General features: G+C 45.3%; 1 protein-coding gene across 1 annotated transcript in view; it reads left to right on the top strand.

Annotated features, from left to right (window-relative positions):
* The first annotated feature begins 388 nt into the window (after nucleotides 1-388).
* MAP3K5 (mitogen-activated protein kinase kinase kinase 5) overlaps nucleotides 389-20,998 on the top strand; it is a 223,629-nt gene continuing 203,019 nt past the window's right edge. Inside the window, exon 1 of the mRNA XM_040965413.1 lies at nucleotides 389-1,263. Within this exon, the coding sequence (XP_040821347.1) occupies nucleotides 813-1,263 (451 nt within the window). The 5' untranslated portion in view covers nucleotides 389-812. The remainder of the gene's footprint in view (nucleotides 1,264-20,998) is intronic.

Here is a 20,998-nt window from a genome sequence, read left to right as displayed (position 1 = left end):
GGGACCCTGGGCTGTAACCGTGCGGTGGCGTGGCTGGCGCTCGGGGAAGGACTGAGGTCCCGCAGCCCCCGGCGCGGTGGGTGCCGTCCCGGCTCCGGCTTCCCAGCAGCGCCCTCCCCACCGGGGCGGGCCCTGAGTCGGTGCCGCGACGAGTGGGCGGCTTGCAGTGGGTGGCTGAGAGGGCGAGCGGCTGCTGAGGGAGCGGCGAGACGGCCAGCGGAGCGCTGGGATTTAACGGCGAGCGCGGAGGGGGGAGAGGCGAGGCCAGACGAAGCAGGCGCCGGCACGCAGGAGGGCGCGGGTCCCCTTCGGCGGCGGCGGCGGCCCGGCGAGCCTCCCCGGGCCGTCAGGTGCTCGCCAGGTAGTCTCCCACCCGCGGAGCTCCCCGTCCTGGGCTCCTCCAGGAGCGCTCGGCGCGGAAGGAGCCGGGGACCGCGCGGGGCGGCTGTGTGGACGGCCGGCACCCCGAGCGCGGCGCCCTTGAGCCACACCGCGGCGCCAGGTTTGCGAGCCGCCCGGAGGAGGAAGCGCAGTCCTTTCCCGCTCAGCCGGGGTCCCCACCCCTTGTACTCTAAACCCTGCAGCGGGCGAGCGGCGCGGCCACGGAGGCGCCGAGGTGGGGCGAGCCGCCGCCGCCGGCCAGCGGCGGGCCCCCGGGCGAGAGGGCGCCGGAGAGGAGGCGGCGGCGCGGAGGCGAGGGCGCGGCGCGCGATGGCAGCTGCCTAGCCCGGCGGGCGCGGAGCAGCCCCGAGCTGTGGCTGGCCCGACGGTACGGCTGGACGGGGGACGCCGCCTCAGCCCGGCCGGCAGAGATGAGCGCCGACGCTGGCGAGGGCATCACTTTCTCCGTACCAACCTTCGCCCCCTCAGGCTTGTGCCCCTGGCCTGAGGGCGGCAGCTGCCGGCGGGGAGCCACGGCGGTAGCCGAGGGCGAAGAGAAGCAGCTACCAGCACCGCCACCAGCGGGCAGCTTCTGGAACGTGGAGAGCACGGGCGTCCCGGGCACCGCAGGTCCCGCCGCCGGCGCCCCTGGGAGCGGCGCCCCTCGGTGCCGGGGCAGCTCCGGGAGCGGGCCCGGCCGACGGACCACAGTAGCTTATGTGATCAACGAAGCGAGCCAGGGGCAGCTGGTGGTGGCTGAGAGCGAGGCCCTGCAGAGCCTGCGGGAGGCATGCGAAGCGGTGGGCGCCACCCTAGAGACGCTGCATTTTGGCAAACTGGACTTCGGGGAGACGGCGGTGCTGGACCGATTTTACAACGCAGGTGCGTATGCCCACCTTGGGCGATGGGTGACTGGGGGGGGCGGACCCGAGATTTTCAATTATTTTTCTAAGCGGGAAGCTTGCTTCCTACTAACTTGTTGGCGCACGTCGGCGGGGGCCGCGAGGGGTGCAGCGTGACTGCTCCACGGCGCTCGCGACTCCCGGGAGCATGCGGCCCCACGCGGGGCCTACGGCGCGATCGTAGGCGCTCTGAAGGACCGCGATGTTTTCTCCCTGAGAGGAAATTCGGGCCGCACGGCGTTCCCTGAGTGTCGGTTTCGCTTCTGTTAGGGGATTGGCGGGTTTTCCTCCTGCGCCGGACCTGCGGCTGTTTGGGCGACGTTCGCTGCTCCGTGCAGTCAGTGGGGGAGGACCGGGGGCTTGGGCCACCCGGTCAGCCGCAACGGGTAGTGTTGTCTTGCACCTTGAGTAAGTTTCTGTGGCTTGGAGTTCCTGTCCTTTTTAGCAGGTGGACTTTGAGGTAATTATTTGTAAAATCACAGCGTTCTAACTTACACAAAATAGTGTTTATGGCTTTGTGAGCAGCTTGGTGAAAAGACCTGTTGCTAGTTAATGGCCCCCAGTGCTATGGAGGACTGGGAGGTTTGTTCAAACGCTGAGACGCTGTTAGTGACTAAGATTGCCTTCTAAAGGGATTGCTAGTGTGATCCGTTGGGGGAAAAGAAATGTATCTTTTCAGCGTATCAGAGATTTCAGACAGTGTTAAGCAGTTCCAGGGACTGAAGCAATTAGTTGTTAGCAAATGTTCGTAATGATAACATGTTATTGGAGTTAACTGTTAGCACCCTGTAATCCAAAGTTGAGTATATATGAGTACACGTTTATTATAATGGTGGGTGAAACACTTGCGTGAATGTTTGCAAAAGCAATAAGCTGCTCGCATCTGAGATCACATCCAAGGTTTAATATCCCAATCTAGTTTTCTGTTCTGATTCTCTTCAGTCTTTCCAAAACACCTGAAGTAGGCTTAGGTCAGTTTTGGAATTTAACCAAAGCCGCGTGTTTGAAGAACAAGATCTTCATGTTAAGGGAGCCAGACTAAATTAAATTTGGGCTTTCTGGCTCTGGGTTTTTTTTTTTTTTTTTTGTCTTGGTTTTCATAATTGAACATGAGTACAATATGGTTTGTTTCTGCCTGTGACTTGCTATAAAAATTATACAAACATAACTTTTCTAAAAATTACAGCACTCATTTTTGGAGTATAATTTTGCAAGACATTGCAAAGAGCTGAAAGCTTAGAGAGCTAAAAGCCCATCTGAACACTTGAGTTTATTTTTATGGAGCTGACAGACTGGACGTTTTTTTCCCTAAGGCTGCAGAGGAAAAAAAAAAAACTATCTTAAACTCCAATTTGAAAGAAACTTCACTTGCGAGACTTGCTTTCTGTACTGCTCCACATAAGGCTGCCTGCCATGACTGATTCTGGGGTTCAAGGCCAAGAACTGGTCAGTGCATGGGGCTGAGCCTAAGGTCATCGCGCGCACTTGACCCTTGCTGTTGCCAGTGAATTCAAAGATTTAAAAACTTATCTTTGTGTGGATTGTATTGGAAAGCAGCAGCAAAGAGAGAGAGAGCACTCCCCCCTCCATCAATTTATTCCCAGATAGCCATAATAGCAAGAGCTGGGCCAGGCCAAACCCAGGAAACAGGAGCCCAACCCACGGGGGTGTGAGGAACCTAACCAGTAGAGCCAATACCTGCTGCTGTGAAGGAACCCCATTAACAGCAGGCTGGAAGTGAGAGCAATGCTAGGACTGACCTGTAGGCACTTCACTATGGGATGGGCTTCCCAAGCACATGTTAACCATTTTGCAAAACACCTGCCCCACTGTGGCCTCCAGGTAGTTGGGCTGATTGCCGCTGAGAATCAAGGGAAACTGCCCAACTTGGAAACAGAGAATAGGGGAGCCTGTGCAGTATGGAATAGAGGGGTGGCACAGGATGCTCTGGCAAGACCCTGGACCTGGGCCAGCTGTGTGCCACCCATTGGCATTTGCCACCTTGGGCAAGCCTGTTTAACTGCTGCGCATCTGAATGATGTGGAGTCTCTGCTTTCTCATTCAGCATTAAGATGGGAGAGAATGAAAATGGTATCAGTTGCCACGCAAACGTTTAGCTTTTCTAAACAGAGAGTCATGCAGAGTGATGGTAGTAGAAGTTAGTTTCTTCTGACATCTAAGAGGGCTAATTGCCAACTCTTTCTGTAAGATCTCGCTCAACCCGACTCAGCTCTGCTCTTGTTCCTCAGGAGCGGACATGGACAGCGCTTCAAGAAATGATCACGATTGTGTTCCAGTAAAACTTTTATTAGTGAATGTTGCCATTTGAATTTCTTGCCTTTCTTAGAATAGAATTTTGATAACCCCCGCCCCTCCACTGCTTTAAAATGTGAGAATCATTCTCAGCTTGCAGTCTGTACACAGACAGGCAGCTGCAGGCCCCTGGGCCATAGTGACCTTTTCTCTCCACCCACTACCTGTCCTTGAATGTTGAGTCATTGTGATGGAGTGGGCAGAACACTGTCCCTCAAGGTAGAGCCCAGCTGTCATCCCAGCTCTGTTGTGCACCATGTGCTGGGGAAGACAGCCTTTATGTCCTCCAGTGGTTATTCTTCCATTCTCCAGGGGTGGAAGTAGAGGGGGTTTGGACTGAATGTCTTAGTTTCCCTTCTCAATTCATTTGAATTTGCGAGAGGCAGGGCAGCATGGTATGGGGGGACAGGGAATCTAAAGATGTAGTTTCTGGCCCTGGCATTTCTATGATTGGGAACAAGCTACTTAAAATCCCCCAAAGGAGTAGAGGGTTGGAATAATTGGTATTGAAAATTCCTTCTAGAATTTCAATGTTACTGCTATTATGCGTGAGGCATTTAAAATATTAACTTATACATATTTTTAAAATTATTTTGAGTAACAGGCAGCGAAAGATAGTAGTACTCCCGTTATCAATTTGTTCACTCCCTAAATACCCACACCTCTGGGACTGAAACTAGAGCTGAAACCCCAATTCAGTCCTGAGCACGTGGGTGATGAGCACCCACTGCTGCCTGCCAGGAAGTTGGAGTCAGGAGCTGGAGCCAGGCCTTACACACAAGATACCCTAATGTGAGAGGTGGGTGTCTCAACTGGTATCTTTAACCAAACACCTGCCCCACTGCTGCCTTTTTGAAAGCTTGATATTGCAATTCATTGTTTTCACTCCTGTTCCTTTATCTGATTATTATGCAGCTATCCTCTAGTTTGTTCTTTTGACATTTGTCATTCTTTCAGTCTCTTTCTGAGGTGGAACTGTTGGTAATGATGCATTTATGGAAAATTACCTTATCTACATGCAGAAGGCATTGTGATTCAGAGATGGCAAATGCCAGGCTATCAGCACCCATCCGTAGCATGTATAGAAGGCAGTGCAGTTCTGTACAAACCAGTGATCCAGGTGGGCCTGTACAGGTGGAAAGGTTTCCTTCCAATTCGAAGTATTTCCAAAATTCTTTTAAGTCAACATCCACTTTGTCAATATAGTTCTAGAGTAGACACCATAATTCTCTCATTTAGTTCATGAAAACTGAAGCATAAGGAGGCCATATTCATACATCCATTCTTTCAGGGAGCATGATTTCAGATTATTGCTTGGGATCAGGAGCATGGTTTCCTTAGCAACAGTATTGGGGTAGTGGTTAGATTCTGGAACTGGCTTGTGAGTTCATGGAAAACATGGACCATGTTGACTGTTCAGGACAGTGTTGCTTCTCAACCTGTAGCCTGGACTTTGAATCCAGCCTTCTCTCTGTGTCAGAATAGTGACTTTGCCTTTGATGTTGCTTTTCGTATCATCTTGGCCAGAAGTGGGAGGAGCATCAAAGAGGATTGTTGGTGGTGATGGGCTGGGGAGCTGTGGTGATGTCAGGGCCAGAGGAAGGATTGGAAGCAGGATGCAGAGTGGAGGTGGCTGTGCCTACTGAGGACTCATGCACACTTTCTCCTCTTTCAGCCCTCTTCCCCTCCCAACTCTTTGTGATCCTAGACTTTCTGCTGATGTGCGCCGCCTCCCTGCCCCCGCCCTTGGAACCCTGCTTTGCTCATGGCCATCATCACATTCCCTCTGTGTAGGCATCAGAAGAGATTAGTTTCCATTGGCTGCCCACTTCCTGTGTTCCTGACACTTTCTCTGTTCCCGACACCAGCCATTACATCTTCCCTGGCCTTCCGCTTAGCCTGGCTCGCTGCAGAGTGCAGTCTCTTACTCAGCCCCTCACAGTCCAGCAATGGTGAGAAACAGGAAGGAAGCATGTGCTAGTAGAAATTTCAAGAGCTTAGCTTTTCTATTTCCGTCCATATAAAGCCTCCATTGCTACTGGAGCTTGTGATGAAAGTCACCATATAGGCCATTTTAAAGGACAGGTGCATCACCATTCCTGGCTTTGGCTATACCCGGCAAACACAGAAACAACAGAATAGACCCTTTGTATTGCATCTGTCCCATATTGAGAAGTTCCTCCAAGTTTTCCCACCCACTTCTGCATTTCCATTTTCAAGTTCAGTAAAGCATTTGTATAGAATGTCTCTTAGTTGTGTAGAGGGAGGAGGAAGTCTCTGTTTCCTGAAGAGTAGTTCTCAGGCCCGGCGTGGTGGCACAGTGGTTAAGGTCCTCGCCTTGCAAGCCCAGGATCTCATATGGGCGCCTGTTCTATCCCGGCAGCCCCACTTCCCATCCAGCTCCCTGCCTGTGGCCCTGGAAAGCAGTCGAGGACAGCCCAAAGCTTTGGGACCCTGCACCCACGCGGGAGACCCGAAAGAGGCTCCTGGCTTCGGATGGGCATAGTATCGGCCATTGTGCTCACTTAGGGAATGAATCATTGGACGGAAGATCTTCCTCTCTGTCTCTCCTCTCTGTATATCTGCCTTTCCCCCCCGCCAAAAAAAATAATAAAAATAAATCTTTAAAAAAAAGAGTAGTTCTCATATATCCATTAGAAAAATTCAGAAGACTGATTTGTGTAATGCCCACATTTCAGCTTTTCCAAGGATATTGTAAATAGAGAAAGAGGAGAAACTCAGCACCTATTGCCTTGATTTCTCCAAATGGAAAGCTGTTTGTATGTTAGAAAAGCTAGGAGGAACTGCACAATGACTCAACTGGTTAATCCTCTATCTCCAAGTGCCAGCATTCCATATGAGTACTTGGAGGACAACCAGCATCCCATATGATTCATGTCCTGGCTGCTCCACTTCCCATACAGTTTCCTGCTTATGGCCTGGAAAAGCAGTAGAGGATGGCCCAGAGCCTTGGGACCCTGCACCTGCATGGGAGACCTGGGGGAAATTCCTGGCTCCTGGTTCTGGATCGGCGTAGCTCTGGCTGTTGTGGCCATTTGGGGGAGTGAATCAATGGATGGAAGATCTCTGTTTTTCCTTCTGTCTGTATATCTGACTTTCCAGTAAGAATAAATAAATCTTAAAAAGAAAACTAAGAGGGATATAACCTTGGAAGAAACAGTAGTTTTGCATGTATAGGAATTACTTAGGAAAATGCACACGATTTATTATTTGTTTTTCCCATCTCATCAGCAAGGAGTGAAAACCTTTCCATGTTGTGCAACCAAGCAGTGTTGGAGAACCTCTTCTGGGAACTCGGGAACCACCTTCTCATTTCTCCATGACTGTACTTCGTAAGAGACCAGCCCAAGTCACAGTTGTTAAGGAATGCACATATATATGCTTATTAGGAAAAACTCTGGCCAGGACAGGATGTTTAAAGCTTCACAGGTGGTTTTGCTCTGAGCATTCCACCTGCCCCTGGCACATGCCACTGCGGACCACTGTGCCTGCCTCTGGCTATCTTGTATACCCAGTCAGTCGAAGCAAAATTGTAATTTTCAAAGGGTTTTACTAGCAAGGTGAAGCAAAAGAAAATGAAAAAGAAATTACTGAGGCTCCCCTCCCTGTCCCAAGTAGATTTGTTTTTAGAGCATTTTTTTTTTTCACTCCAGCTGCAGATCGTCAGGTCTAATCCTGCTTCCTGGGCGTCCAGGATCCTGGTTTCTTGCCTTGCTTGGATGCCTTTAGTCTGACTGAAACATGTTATGGGTTGCTAGCATGCACTACTTCTGTCTCCAGGCGAAGCCTTTTTTCTTTTCTTTCCTTTCCTTTTCTTTTCTTTTCTTTTCTTTTCTTTTCTTTTCTTTTCTTTTCTTTTCTTTTCTTTTCTTTTCTTTTCTTTTCTTTTCTTTTCTTTTCTTTTCTTTTCTTTTCTTTTCTTTTAAATTGAAAGACACAAGTTACAGAGAGTGCAGGAGAGGCAGTGAGATCAACCACCTGCTGGTCATTCCCCACATGGCAGTAGTGGCCAGAGCTTGAGCTGAGCTGACATCAGCTGCCGGGAGCCGTGAGCTGAGCTGACATCAGCTGCCGGGAGCCGTGAGCTGAGCTGACATCAGCTGCCGGGAGCCGTGAGCTTTTTCAGGCTCTTCTACCTGGGTGCGGAGTCCCAAGAACTTGGGCCACCTCTGGGGCTTTTCTAGGCCACAGACAGAGAGCTGGATAGGAAACAGAGCATCTGGGACATGAGCCAGTGTCCATATGATATGCTGGTACCACAGGGTGAAGGATTAACCTGCCGAGCCACTGTGCCAGCCCCAAAGCCTCTAAGTGAGTTGCATGGCCTTGTTTCACTAGTGGCCTTGGCTGATGCTGGTCTTCTGGGAGTTCTTTGGTGGCTATAGGGACTGTCCCCTGCTTCCTGTTTCAGAGGCCTGATGAGAGGCCCATTCAGTTCCTGTTTCTGATTTAGAGGATAAAATTGGTTCGTGGTTTCTTCGTAGAGCAGGAGGTGGAGCAACAAAAAGCCCAGTGGATGTACAAGCCTTTGCACCATCAGGTACCAACTGTGTTGGCTTTTTGCAAGTGGCTTCCCAGAGCGGTCACTTCAGACACTATTCCAGCTGGGAGAGTAGAGAGCCCTAGGATGCTGCCATGTTGGGCAGTGACCCCAGGTTGATAGCATGCTGTGCAAGGATGGCCTCTAAAAGGAAGCTTTTGGGGCTTTTGGTTGCACACCCCTTTTCCATCACCCATAGGCTGTCATTTTGGTCATAGTATGCCAGTCCAGTATGCCCTTCTCTTGTCTGGGGCCCAGGTGGTAGTGGGAAATGGGTAGGCCGAGCTGCTGGAACTCACAACCAGCTGTGTGGGTGGCAGGGAGAAACCCTGAACCCATGGGCCAGGGGGAGGTGTGTGTTATATAAAGCTTTGTCTTTCTCGGCTAGAAGCAGTCTGGGAAACTGTATTTCGGAGAGCTACATACTGTTAGTTCCAAAGAACAGCATTATATTTGAGGGAAAAAAATGTGGTAATGGCACAGAAAGAAAAACAGAAAATCAAGGCAAAAGTAAATGACTTACAACCCACTGGTGATTCTAATACACATGCATTGGCTTCTTTAGTTTCATTTAATGTATTCACTTTTCTCTCTGGAGATAGTGACTATAAAGAAATTGATCAAAACATGTACAAAATGAGTAGAGAAGGAAGAAAGAAGTAAAATCAGAGTTGACACTGATGTTCATTCTTAGTCTAATTGTTCCAAAGACTGAAATTAGTGAATACTTACATCTTAAGTAAGTTTTCTTGTTTTTTCTTTTTCCCCAAGAAAACGTCAAAATCTGCAAGACCCCTAACCCTCTCTGTTTTATGATAGTTTCATTAGAGGAGACAGGGAGGAGGGAGAATGAAAATGCTAGGAGCGTCTCCTATTTAATATAGTCATAGTAGGGAAGATCTGTGTAACTTAAAAATTTTATGTATTTATTTATTTAGAGATCTTTAATCTGCATGTTCACATCTCAGATGCCTGCAGTGCCTGGGATTGGACTAAAGCCAGGATCTGGGAACTTTACTCAGATGTCTCACGTGGATGGGAGGGACCACCTGCTTGGGCCATCACTGTTGCCCAGTGTCTGCCTGCGTGGGAAGCAGGAGTCAGGACCTGGAGCACTCTGATGTGGGATGCAGGTGTTGTAGCCAGCCTGTGAACCATTAGGCCAAATAGGAACCCCAGATCTGTATACCATCATGCCACAGAAGCTGACCAGGGGGGCGTAGGCAGTGCATTGCAATCAAACCTTTTTAGTGATAGTAGTTAACTTATAGTTATGAGAACAATTGCCTTTGATATATGATTCATACAGGAAGGAGATTATAGTCCTTCGTACAGGAAGTCTCTAAAAATGGACATACTCAGGCTGAGTTCTGGCTGCCGGTCACTTTTCTCCAGTTCCGTTTTGGGCTTTCTGCACGGGGTTCTTGGGCAGTTATGTGGGTGTGAGGCTCACCTGGACCCGGTGGGGGATGGTTCCTTTCCTTGCTTCGCTGGGAAGTTCTGGCTCCTGGATCTAATTTGCTTTAATGCAATAATATATTTCCAGTAATTCAATTCAGTAAGCATTCATTAATTGGCAGTGATGTGCCTCTTATTGCAACAGATGCCCCGAGGAATTACAAAAGAAAAGGAATGTATAGCTTTGAGAGTATAAAGGCTTAGGATTAAGATCTGTTTCCATGGGAAAAGCATGCAAAGGTAGAAACCAGGATCATCTGTGTTGTCCACTCCCCTCCACCCAGTAAAATTAATTTGTTTTTAAATTTGCAAATTTTGGACCCAGCGTGGTAGCCTAGTGGCTAAAGTCCTTATCTTGCACACACCATATGGGTGCTGGTTTGTGTCCTGGCGGCCCTGTTTCTCTTCCAGTTCTTTGCTTGTGGCCTGGGAAAGCAGTCAAGGATGGTTCAAAGCCTTGGGACTCTGCATCTGCACAGGAGACCCAGAAGACTCTTCTGGCTCCTGGCTCCTGGCTTTGGATCTGTTCTGCTATGGCCATTGCAGTCACTTGGAGAGTGAATCATCGGATGGAAGATCTTTCTCCCTGTCTTTCCTCCTCTCTGCATATCTGGTTTTCGAATAAAAATAAATAAATCTTTAAAAATCACAGATTTTAAGTTACAAAACATTTCAGTCATAAAAGCACATGAAATAGTATAACAGACATTTCTGCATCTGCTACCTAAATAGAATAAAAATATCAGCTGCCGAATGCTTTGGTGTTTCTTTCAGTTCTCTTTTCTTTTGGAAAAATAAATTATTCAGCACAAAACTAAAAGAGCCTTTTTAATGAACCAATTTCCCTTCCTTGGAAAGTGCTTTCTCCATGAAAATGCTGTGTTATAATTTTATAATGAACAATTTTCAAAAATGTAAAATCATGACTGCATAAATTTGTAAACATGTTTACATAATGATATATGCTTTATTTATAAATAATGCATAGATATGTCAGCTATTTTATTAACTCATCATTAGTGAGGAAATCAGTAAGATATTGAAAGTGGTTCAAAGATTATATTTTTCTGTTCACATAAAATGGTTAAAAATTAATAGAACAATTTTTATGCATTTCAGACAGTTCCTAAGATAGCCATATTTCCATCTCTTCCTCTATTGCTCCATCTTCCTTCCTTTCTTTCCTTTGATTTTTGCAATAAAATGCTTTCAATTTGTAATCATAGGTTTAATATGCCAATAACCCTAATATGTAGAAAATAGGAGGACCAGGACTATAGAAAAGGGTTATAAAAAATAATCAAATTACAAATGTCATTTTCATTCCTTATTCATTGTGGGATTTTAAAAAAATCTATATTAGCCTCCATATATCTGAAAAATGATACTTATATTTTTGGGAGTGGTCTATTTCACTATAATGGTCTCCAGCTGCGTAGTAGAGACACATGCACACCCAGGAATGCTGATTGAATGGTGAAGTGAATTTGCTAGTGCATGAAAAAGTGGATAGTACGTGAGGCATTTCTGTAAATATAACTGCTGACATCATCTTTTATACAGGGTGGAGATGAATTATATCTCTGCCAAACAATATTCATATGCATTGCTGTGGGTAAGAACTATTTTTAAAAACTATTTATCTGGGAGGCAGAGTGATAGAAGGAGAGACAGCTTTTTCATCTGCTGGTTCACATTCCGTAGGGTCACAGGGGCCTGGATCTGGGCCAGGCTGAAGCCAGGAACCAGTTACTTCCTCTGGGTCTCCCAGGTGAGTGCACAGATCCAAGCACTTGGACCATTTTCTGTTGATTTTCCAGGCTCACTTGCAGAGAGCTGGATTGGAAGTGAAGCAGCCAGGACTTGAATAGATGCTATATGGGATGCTGGTATTACAAGTGGTAACTTTATGCTCAATGCCACCATACCCTCTTGTGGTTTTGGGCCTATGATTTCCCACAGTACCCACCCAGCAGGAACTATTTGCCTTGCTCTCAGTTTTCTACAACTCAGTGGTTGCCTAATTAATCTTGATATACTTTGGTAAACTAGGTTATTCTTAAAAGGTGTGCTACAAAGCCCAGCCCTCAATGGATATAGGATATCTGGTACCCTTTTTGACCCATGACCAGATCTGAACATCTTTTTTAAATCTGACAAATTTTGGTCATTGTCAGCAGGTTCTAGGCCTGTCTCTCTGCAGGTGCTCCAAACCCAAACTGACCGAAAGGACCTGATGTCCTCTTTCTCTGCTACTCTGTCCTTGAACTGGTGTTTGCTCTGGGACAGTCCCAGAGTACCTTGTCTTAACCAAGGATTCTAAACATGCTAGTTCCTGTCTGAAAACACTGGCACATTATCATTCTTTTAGGTTTCAGAGGTGGTAAGAAGTTCAGGCCATGTGGCCAGATCCAAGTCAGGGGTATACCAACCTGGTGCCTGCATGGTCTGGAAACTCAGTTTGATTAAATAAATAAATAAATAAATGTTATGTATTTACATATCTCTCTCCCCCTCCACCCCACCCCCCTCACACACACACACAGAGGATAGAAGGGTGAGAGAATCGTGTGTTATTTTACTGTCAGATGCCTGCAATGGCTGGCCTGGGCTGGGTTGGGCCTGAAGCCAGGAGTTGGTAATGCAATTAAGGTTTCCCACGTGGGTGACAGGAACTCAGTGATTTGAGCCGTTATCACTGCCTCTCAGGGTCTGCAGTAGGAGCAAGCTAGAGTCAAGAGCCCCAGCCAAGAATTGGAGACAGATTCACTAATGTGTATAATGGCCACTTGATTTTTGGCTAAACGCCCATTCTCCAGCTTTATTTTTAACTAAGAAATTATCATCATCACCAGTTTCATTGGTCTAGACTTCTCCAAATAGGTACCCTTTCTTTTTTGGAGTTAAAAACCACCTTATCATATATTTGAGGGTTGGTAAACTGTTGTAAAATTTCCTGTTGTAAAGGTAGGGTGTTGGTCTCATGATCTAAGGCAAATTACACTCAAATAAACAGCCTGCATTGCTGCAGGCTAGATGCTAGCCAGTAGCTCTACAGTGTGTGCTCTTCTTCAGTCTTGAAGACAACTTATGGGGCAGGTGACATCAGTTGAATGGCAGGTTTTTGTGTGCTGGGTGGAATGTGAATAATAAACAAATTCCATATCAATAATAAAGGCAGTCCTACACTGGATATATTGTTGATAGAGACATATGTTTGAATTATGGAATACATAGCAAAAATTTCTCAGGTGGAAAATTAGATCATTTCTGAAAGTCCCAAGCAATGTTTGTGGATGCATACTCCACATAAAATGTATAATTATTTTTGAGTTGTGAGTCCTAAGACAGTTCCTAGATTTTGGAGAGTTATTCTTTTAAACTAATTTTGATTGATTTGGTGAGAATTCAGTTCTTTAAGTTAAGGTTTTTCAAAAATAACTCATGATCAGTTTCCCAGATCTGCTGGTCCAACATTTACTGTTTACATACAGAAAAGTAAGAAAAGATTCGTAGACATTCTAGAGGATCAGGGAATCTGGCTTTAAAATGCACTGCAGTTCTTAGTTGCATGTGTTGAGCTTTAGTTGCAGAGTGGGTTGGGTTAAACCTGCTTGGCTTGAAGCAGTGAAATTAGAGAGCAGTGTTGTAGCTTGCACGTGAGTTATGACAAAAATAGTTGGCTGGACTCCTCTTGCAGGCAACTTCTAGTGTTGCCAATATTTTGTGAACTTAAAGTACACTTGGCAATTAGTCTGAAATAGAATTGGAAAGAAAGTGTTAACGTCCACTGTTAGTAGGATTTTAGTGGTGCAAAAAATTCACTTGATTGCTCAGTGGTGTGACCCAGAGACTACTCCTGTTACATTTATTAGGGTGTTGTTCTGCAGATCTGCCTTGTTTATTGCCCAGATCTGAAATGAACGGTTGTCAGCGCTATGAAATTATTGCACAGTCATGTATGCTCTTGACTTGATTGGCATTTCACTGATATGAGTATTTTATTTGTGTTTACTAACCCATCTAGCATATGTTTGAGTGGCATGTACATGGTATGTGAGTTTTGATTAATTTGTGAGAGCAATGTATAATTGACAAAGCCCATACTTATCATAAAAAAGGTGTCGCTACAAAGGTCAGTTTTTAAGGGTCTTTGGAAGGAAACGGTTAGAAGCAAAAACATATTGATTGAGAAAGCTAGATGTGGGTGCCTGTACAAACTGCTGGTGTGTATATCCTGTCAGTGCTCATTCTTGCGGGGTTAGGGAATGGCTAGTCTGAATTTGTGTTTATAAGTTCCTACAGAATCCTTTGGTGGCAGGCATCTCTGAGCTGAAGGAGTTGTAGGTGACTGAGTTATATCATCTTACTCGAGTATTTTAGTTCCATTTATAGCTGTCATCACCAGGGTCTCATTTATGAAATCTTTGGGAGGGTGAATCTTTGGTATCGTTAGAGTGACACATCTTGCATACATTAAGATTAAGATATTGCTACATCTTCTATTCTTGCCTGCCATGTTAAGATGTTTTCCCTGCTTGGTGAAATATAAATAAGTAACAGGAAAGTGCAGACTTGCAGCTTCTAAACTTTGTGGTGCTTAAGGCTACCTGCTTAGCATCACTTTCCTTGAAGAGGTAATTTCATCTTGTTAAATAGGGAGCATTCTTCTTTATGGAGAATCTCTATGTGATCCAGGATTGGCTTTTCCTAATGTCACCTGGGTCTTTATCCATTTTCTGTTGCTTAACCAGAACAATGACTTATGAAGAGGCTTATTTAGGCTCGCAATTCTGGAAACTGAAGCTCAAGACTGAACAATATTAACTTCTCAACTTCTGGTGAGGGGTTGCTCTGTTTCAAAGCATGGCAGGAAAAAGAAGGGGATAGCTGGCTTCGTTGTATTAACCACCTATTCATGGGGTGACTGATGCAGTGTCCCAGTTTCAAATGTTTGCTCACTTATTCAAGACAGCGTTAATCTATTCATGAGGACTCTGTCCTGAGACCCCTGTGTACCTTCTGTGGGGTCCCTCCTCCTGACATTGCCAGTTGTGGAATTGGGGACAAACCATAATCAATTGGGGACAAACTTAGGCTGTAAGTTTATTTCATATATGTATAAAATATGTATTTGTTTTTTTTTTTATTGTTGCTTACATTATATTATGTAGTACAGTTTTATAGGCGCTGGGGATCCCCCCCACCCCTCCCATACCCCTCCCCCCATGGTGGATTCCTCCACCTTGTTGCATAACCATAGTTCAAGTTCAGTTGAGATTCATTGCTTGCAAACACATGCCTAGCATAAAGTTCAGCGTCTTATTGTCCAGATAAGTTCAGTGGCCTCTTGGGGAGACCTTCTATGGTCTGAAGATAGGTCTAACAGAGTAAAGATCCAGTCAGTTAAAAGCCCCAACAAGGCCTCAGTATCATTATACAACATTATGGAATTAATTGACATAGTATTGGGTAAACAATATGTTAAAAATAATGCAAGTTCCATTCTTCGAAACATCTGGGTTGAGACAGTATCAATGACAGGTTCAGAAAATAACAAACAACCAAACAAAAAATTACAGGTTAAATCAAGGCAAGCATGTGGTATCTAATCTTTTGGGATTCGCTCATTTCCCTTAGCATTATAGTTTCCAGTTGTGCCCATTTAGCCACAAAGAACTGCATTTTGTTTTTTTTAATAGCTGAGTAGTATTCCATGGAGTAGATGAACCAAAGCTTTCTTATCCAATCTTCTGCTGATGGGCATTTCGGTTGCTTCCATGTTTTCGCAATTACTGATTGTGCTGCAATGAACATAGGGATGCATGTTGGTTTGTCGTAAAACAGGTGTTTTGGATATATTCCTAGGAGTGCTATTGCTGGGTCATATGGTATGCAGATTTTGAGTTGTTTGAGTGTTCTCCAGACTGATTTCCATAAAGGCTGTACCAATTTGCAGCTCCACCAGCAGTGGAGTAGGGTTCCTTTTTCCCCGCATCCTCGCCAGCAAGCGTCGTTGGTGTTCTTGTTTATGTGGGCCAATCTTACTGGTGTTAGGTGGTACCTCATCGATGTTTTAATTTGGATTTCCCTTATTGCTAGGGAGCTGGAACATTTTTTCATATGTTTGTTTGCCATTTGGACTTGTTCCTTTGTGAAATGTTTGCCCATTTCCCGTGCCCATTTCTTGAGTGGCTTGTTTGTTTTGGTTTTTTGGTTGTTTTGAAGTTCTTTGTATATCCTGGAAATTAGCCCCCTATCGCCTATATCGTGTGCAAAGATCTTCTCCCACTCTGTGGGTTGCTTTTTTACTTTGTTGATTGTTTCCCTTGCTGTACAGAAGCTTCTTAGTTTGATGAGGTCCCATTTGTTTATTCTGTTCTCAACTGCTATTGCTTTTGGTGTCCTTCTTAGAAAGTCGGTACCTACTCCTAGGTCTTGCAGGGTATTTCCTACATTTTCTTGCAAGAGTTTGAAGGTTTCTGGATGTAGGTTTAGGTCTTTTATCCATGTAGATTGGATCTTAGTGTATGGTGATAGATGTGGGTCTATCTTTTTGTTTCTACAGGCTATCAGCCAGTTGTCCCAACAACATTTACTAAAGAGTCCTTCCCACTTGCTTAAGCTGTCATTGGTCTTTTTGTCAAAGATTAATTGGCTGTATCTGTGTGGATTCCCTTTTGGTGCTTCTATTCTATTCCATTGATCTTCCTTTCTGTCTTTGTGCCAGTACCAGGCTGTTTTGATAACCACTGCTCTATAGTATGTCCAGAGGTCCGGGATTGTGATTCCCCTGCTAATTTCTTATTTTTCAGGATGGTTCTAGCTATTCGTGGTTTTTTGTGTTTCCAGATGAACTTTTGAATCATTGTATCCAGTTCCGTGAAGAATGTTTTGGGCAATTTGATTGGAATTGCGTTGAAAATGTATATTGCTTGTGGTAGTATAGACATTTTAATGATATTGATTTTGCCTATCCAGGAGCACGGGATGTTATTCCATCTTTTGAGGTTTTGTTCAATTTCCTTTTTAAATAGTTTGTAGTTTTCTTCGAATAGGTCTCCTACACTTTTGGTTAGATTTATTCCCAAATACTTCATACTTCTCTCTGCTATTTTGAATGGTATCCTGTTGGTTAGATCTTCTTCCATCTTGGTGTTATTTGCGTACACTATGGCTGTTGATTTTCGTTCGTTAATTTTGTACCCCGCCACTCTGCCAAACTCTCGTATAAGTTCTAGCAGTTTCTGTATTGAGTCTCCTGGTTTTTCTATGTATAGGATTATGTCATCTGCATATAGTGAAAGCTTGACTTCTTCGTTTCCTATACGTATGCCTTTGATTTCTTTTTCTTGTCTTATGGCCTCTGCAAGTACCTCTAGGACTATGTTGAATAGCAGTGGTGATAGTGGGCACCCTTGTCTTGTTCCAGATCTCAGTGGGAAGGGTTCTAGCTTTTCTCCATTCAGTATGATACTGGCGTTGGGTTTTTCATAAATTGCTTTAATTATGTTGTGGATTTTCCCATCTATGCCTACTTTGGCTAGAGTTTTTAGCATGAAGAGGTGTTGGATTTTGTCGAAAGCTTTTTCTGCATCTATTGAAACTATTATGTGGTTCTTGTTTTGCAGTTTTTGGATATGGTTTATAACATTTATGGATTTCCGAATGTTGAACCATCCCTGCATTCCAGGGATGAATCCTACTTGATCCGGATGAATGATCTGTCTGATGATTTTTTGAATTCTATTGGCTAGGATTTTGTTGAGAATTTTAGCATCAATGTTCATCAGAGAAATAGGTCTGTAGTTTTCCTTCTCTGATGGTTCTCTATCCGGTTTTGGGATTAAGGTGATGTTGGCTTCATAGAATGAGTTTGGGAGGGTTGCTTCCTCCTCTATTGTTTTGAAGAGCTTGTAGAGGATTGGGGTTAGTTCTGTTCGGAATGTTTTGTAGAATTCTGTAGTGAAGCCGTCTGGGCCTGGGCTTTTTTTCGTTGGGAGATCCTTGATGACTGTTTCAATCTCTACCTCGGTTATGGGTTTATTTAATTCTGCAGTTGCCTCCGGACTGAGTTTTGGTAAGTGGTGGGAGTCCAAGAACTTTTCTATTTCTTGGTGGTCCTCAAATTTGTGGGAGTACAGTTCTTTGTAGTAATTTCTAATTATTTTCTTAATGATTGCAGTGTCTGTTGTTATGTTGCCTTTTTCATCTTTAATGCTGTTGATTCTCACTTTCTCTTGTTTTTTTTTTTTGGTCAATCGGGCCAGTGGAGTGTCTATTTTGTTTATTTTCTCAAAAAACCAACTTTTTGATTTGTTGATTTTATGTATAGTTTTTTTGATTTCTATTTGGTTTATCTCCTCCCTTGTTTTGATGATTTCTTGTTTCCTATTGTGCGTGGGACTCTTCTGCTGCTGTTTTTCCAGATCCTGGAGGTGTGTGGTTAGTTCCTGTATTTGGCGTCTTTCTTGGGCCTTGACATGCGCTCCGATTGCGATGAATCTACCTCGTAGCACTGCTTTGGCGGTGTCCCACAAGTTTTGGAATGTAGTATCAGAGTTTTCATTGGTTTCCATGAATTTTTTGATCTCATCTTTAATTTCTTCTCTGACCCATTGTTCGTTTAATAGCATATTGTTCAATTTCCAAGAGTGCCTATACTTCCTGGGGAGTTTTGAGTTGTTGATTTCCAGTTTCATCCCATGGTGGTCTGAGAGGGTACATGGTATGATACTAATGTTTTGGAAGTTGTTTAGGTTCGCTTTATGTCCTATCATGTGGTCGATTCTGGAGAAGGTGCCATGCACCGCTGAGAAGAATGTATAGTCTGTGGCCTTAGGATAAAAAGTTCTATATATGTCTACTAAGTCCAGTTGTTCTATTGTTTGTGTGAGCTCTGTTGTTTCTTTGTTGAGTTTTTGTTTCGTAGACCGGTCCATTGTTGTTAGAGGTGTGTTGAGATCGCCTACAAGAATTGTGCGGGTGTCTATGTCTTCCCTTAAGTCTGTAAGTAATTGCTTTACGTAACTAGGTGCATTAAGATTCGGTGCATAAACATTAATGATGGTGATTGCTTCTTGATGGATCATTCCTTTCACCAGTATAAAATGGCCTTCCCTGTCTCTTTTGATGTTAGTTAGAATGAAATCTATTTCGTCTGAAATTAGGATAGCTACCCCAGCTTTTTTTTCTCGTCTATTGGCGTGAAATATCTTTTTCCATCCCTTCACTTTCAGTTTCTTTGCATCCTTTCTGGTTAGATGCGTTTCTTGTAGGCAACAGATGGTTGGGTCTTGTTTGATGATCCATTCTATTAATCTCTGTCTTTTGATTGGTGAATTTAGGCCATTTGTGTTGAGAGTTAAAATTGAGAGGTTGCAATTTTTCCCTGCCATGTGATTGTGTTGTGTGTGTGTTGTTGCCTATGTAATTGTCTTGTTTGTGTGGCCTTTAGTTTGGAGACCTTCTTATTTGCCAACTTTGTTTGTGATTTGCCTCCTTTTTGTCCGGGACTAGCGCATTTCTAAGGAGACTTTGCAGAGCTGGTTTTGTGTAGACATATTCTTCTAGTTTTTCTTTGCTATTGAAGTATCTGATTTCGTTCTCATATACAAATGAGATCTTTGCTGGGTAGATTATTTTTGGTTGACAGTTGTTTTGTTTCAGGACTTGGAAGATCTTTGTCCATTCTCTCCTTGCTTGTAGGGTCTCTTCGGAGAAGTCAGCAGTGATTCTGATGGGTTTTCCCCTGTATGTGATCTTTTCTCTACTTCGTACTTGTCTCAGGATTCCTTCTTTGTCTTCATTGGAGTAGAACTTGAGCACCGTGTGTCTGGGTGAAGATCTCTTTGGATCATGTCTGTTGGGAGTTCTCTGTCCGTCCTGTATGCGGGGTGGATTTGTGTTCCAAGTGTTTTGGAAGTTTTCCTGTATAATTTCATCAAGCACTGCTTGCATCCCAGATTCTCTTTCTACTCCCTCGGGGAGGCCGATGATCCGAATATTCAGTTTTCTAAGGTAATCTTTCATCTCTTGCATCATTTTATTAGTTTTGCTGAGGTTTGTCTCCAGCTGTTTAATTCGCTGGACACCTTCATTTTGTGTGTCTTCTGTTTCAGAGATCCTTTCCTCTGCCGCATTTATTCTGTTGATGAGGCTTTCAATTTTATTCTCTTGGGCATCCAGTTTGGTTTTGATTTGTTGTATTTCGGTGATTATGCGGTTCTGGAGGTCTTCCAGCTTTGTGTCCACGTCTCTGAGAGATTTTAGCATTATTTTCATCAATTCCTTTGTTGGTAACACTTCCATGTCTTCATCTCGCATCGCCGATATTGATAATGGCTTTTGGCCCTTGTTTGGTGGGGTGCTGGCTCTTTCATCTGGAGCACAACTCTTTCTGGTGGTTTTTCCCATTGCGTTGGTGTATTCTGGTGGGGCAAATGGACCCGTGTGTTGAGGGGCTGTCAGGTGCTTTCCTGTAGAGATTGGAGCCTGCAGGCGTGGTGTTGCCGGGCGTGGTAATTTTCAAGGCACCGTTGGTGCGTTCTCAGGGCCCGGGGCTGTAGAGCACCACCTTGGGGGCCCAGTGGATTCCAGGCACACTCTGGGCACCTCTTCTACAGGTGTGACACCCCAGGGCGTGGAGGGATGGAGGCGCTCTCTGGGTGGGAATCCCCAGGGCTTAGAAGGTTTTATGTGCTTTCTCCCTGCGTTCTCCGTGTCAGGGACTGCAGGGTTTTTCAGGGCCCACCTGTTGCGTCTCCCACACACGGGACTGTGGGTGAGGCACTTTCCAGGCGTGGCTCTTGTGCAGTGAATCCACCACTCGTGGTGTGTGGGTGTTCAGAGCCCCTGCTCCCGTGTGGCTCCCCCACACAGGCCCTTAGCGGAGGAGTGACCCAGGCGCCCTGTTATAATGACTTCACGGCAGGTTCTCACCGTGTCAGTGTGATGCAGGAGTTTTCAGAGCTCTCCTGGTGGGTCGCCCACGCTCAGAACTGCGGGGTGGGAGGCTAGGAGTGAGCAGTTCACCCTATGGGAGTGGTACCTGCGTGCCAGGGACACACAGCGCTACACTTCCCAAAACTGGGAGCTCTCCTGACACCTGACACCTGACACCTGTGCTGCGGAGGCGGCTGCTGCAGGCAGCGATCAGAATCCTCCTGGTGTTCTCACGCATCCACCAGGCAGGATGTGGGGGACTCCAGATCCTCGCCAGCAGCCTCTGCGCACCGAGACGCACTGGCCCCCCTCAGCGCAGGAACATACGAGGCGCCTTCCCTCACCACCAACACCACTGCGCGTAGTTCCCAAGGTATAGACCCAACCGTTTCAGGCTGCCTGCCCCGCCTTCTCAGAGGCTGGAACCTCAGTAGGGGGC

This window comes from Ochotona curzoniae, unplaced genomic scaffold, assembly GCF_017591425.1.
Source record: "Ochotona curzoniae isolate NIBS_2020 unplaced genomic scaffold, NIBS_Ocur_1.0 scaffold_3890, whole genome shotgun sequence".
In the NCBI taxonomy this organism is placed as follows: Eukaryota; Metazoa; Chordata; class Mammalia; order Lagomorpha; family Ochotonidae; genus Ochotona; species Ochotona curzoniae.
The sequence above is the reverse complement of the archived record's forward strand: the minus strand, read 5'-3'. Positions and strand labels throughout refer to the sequence as shown.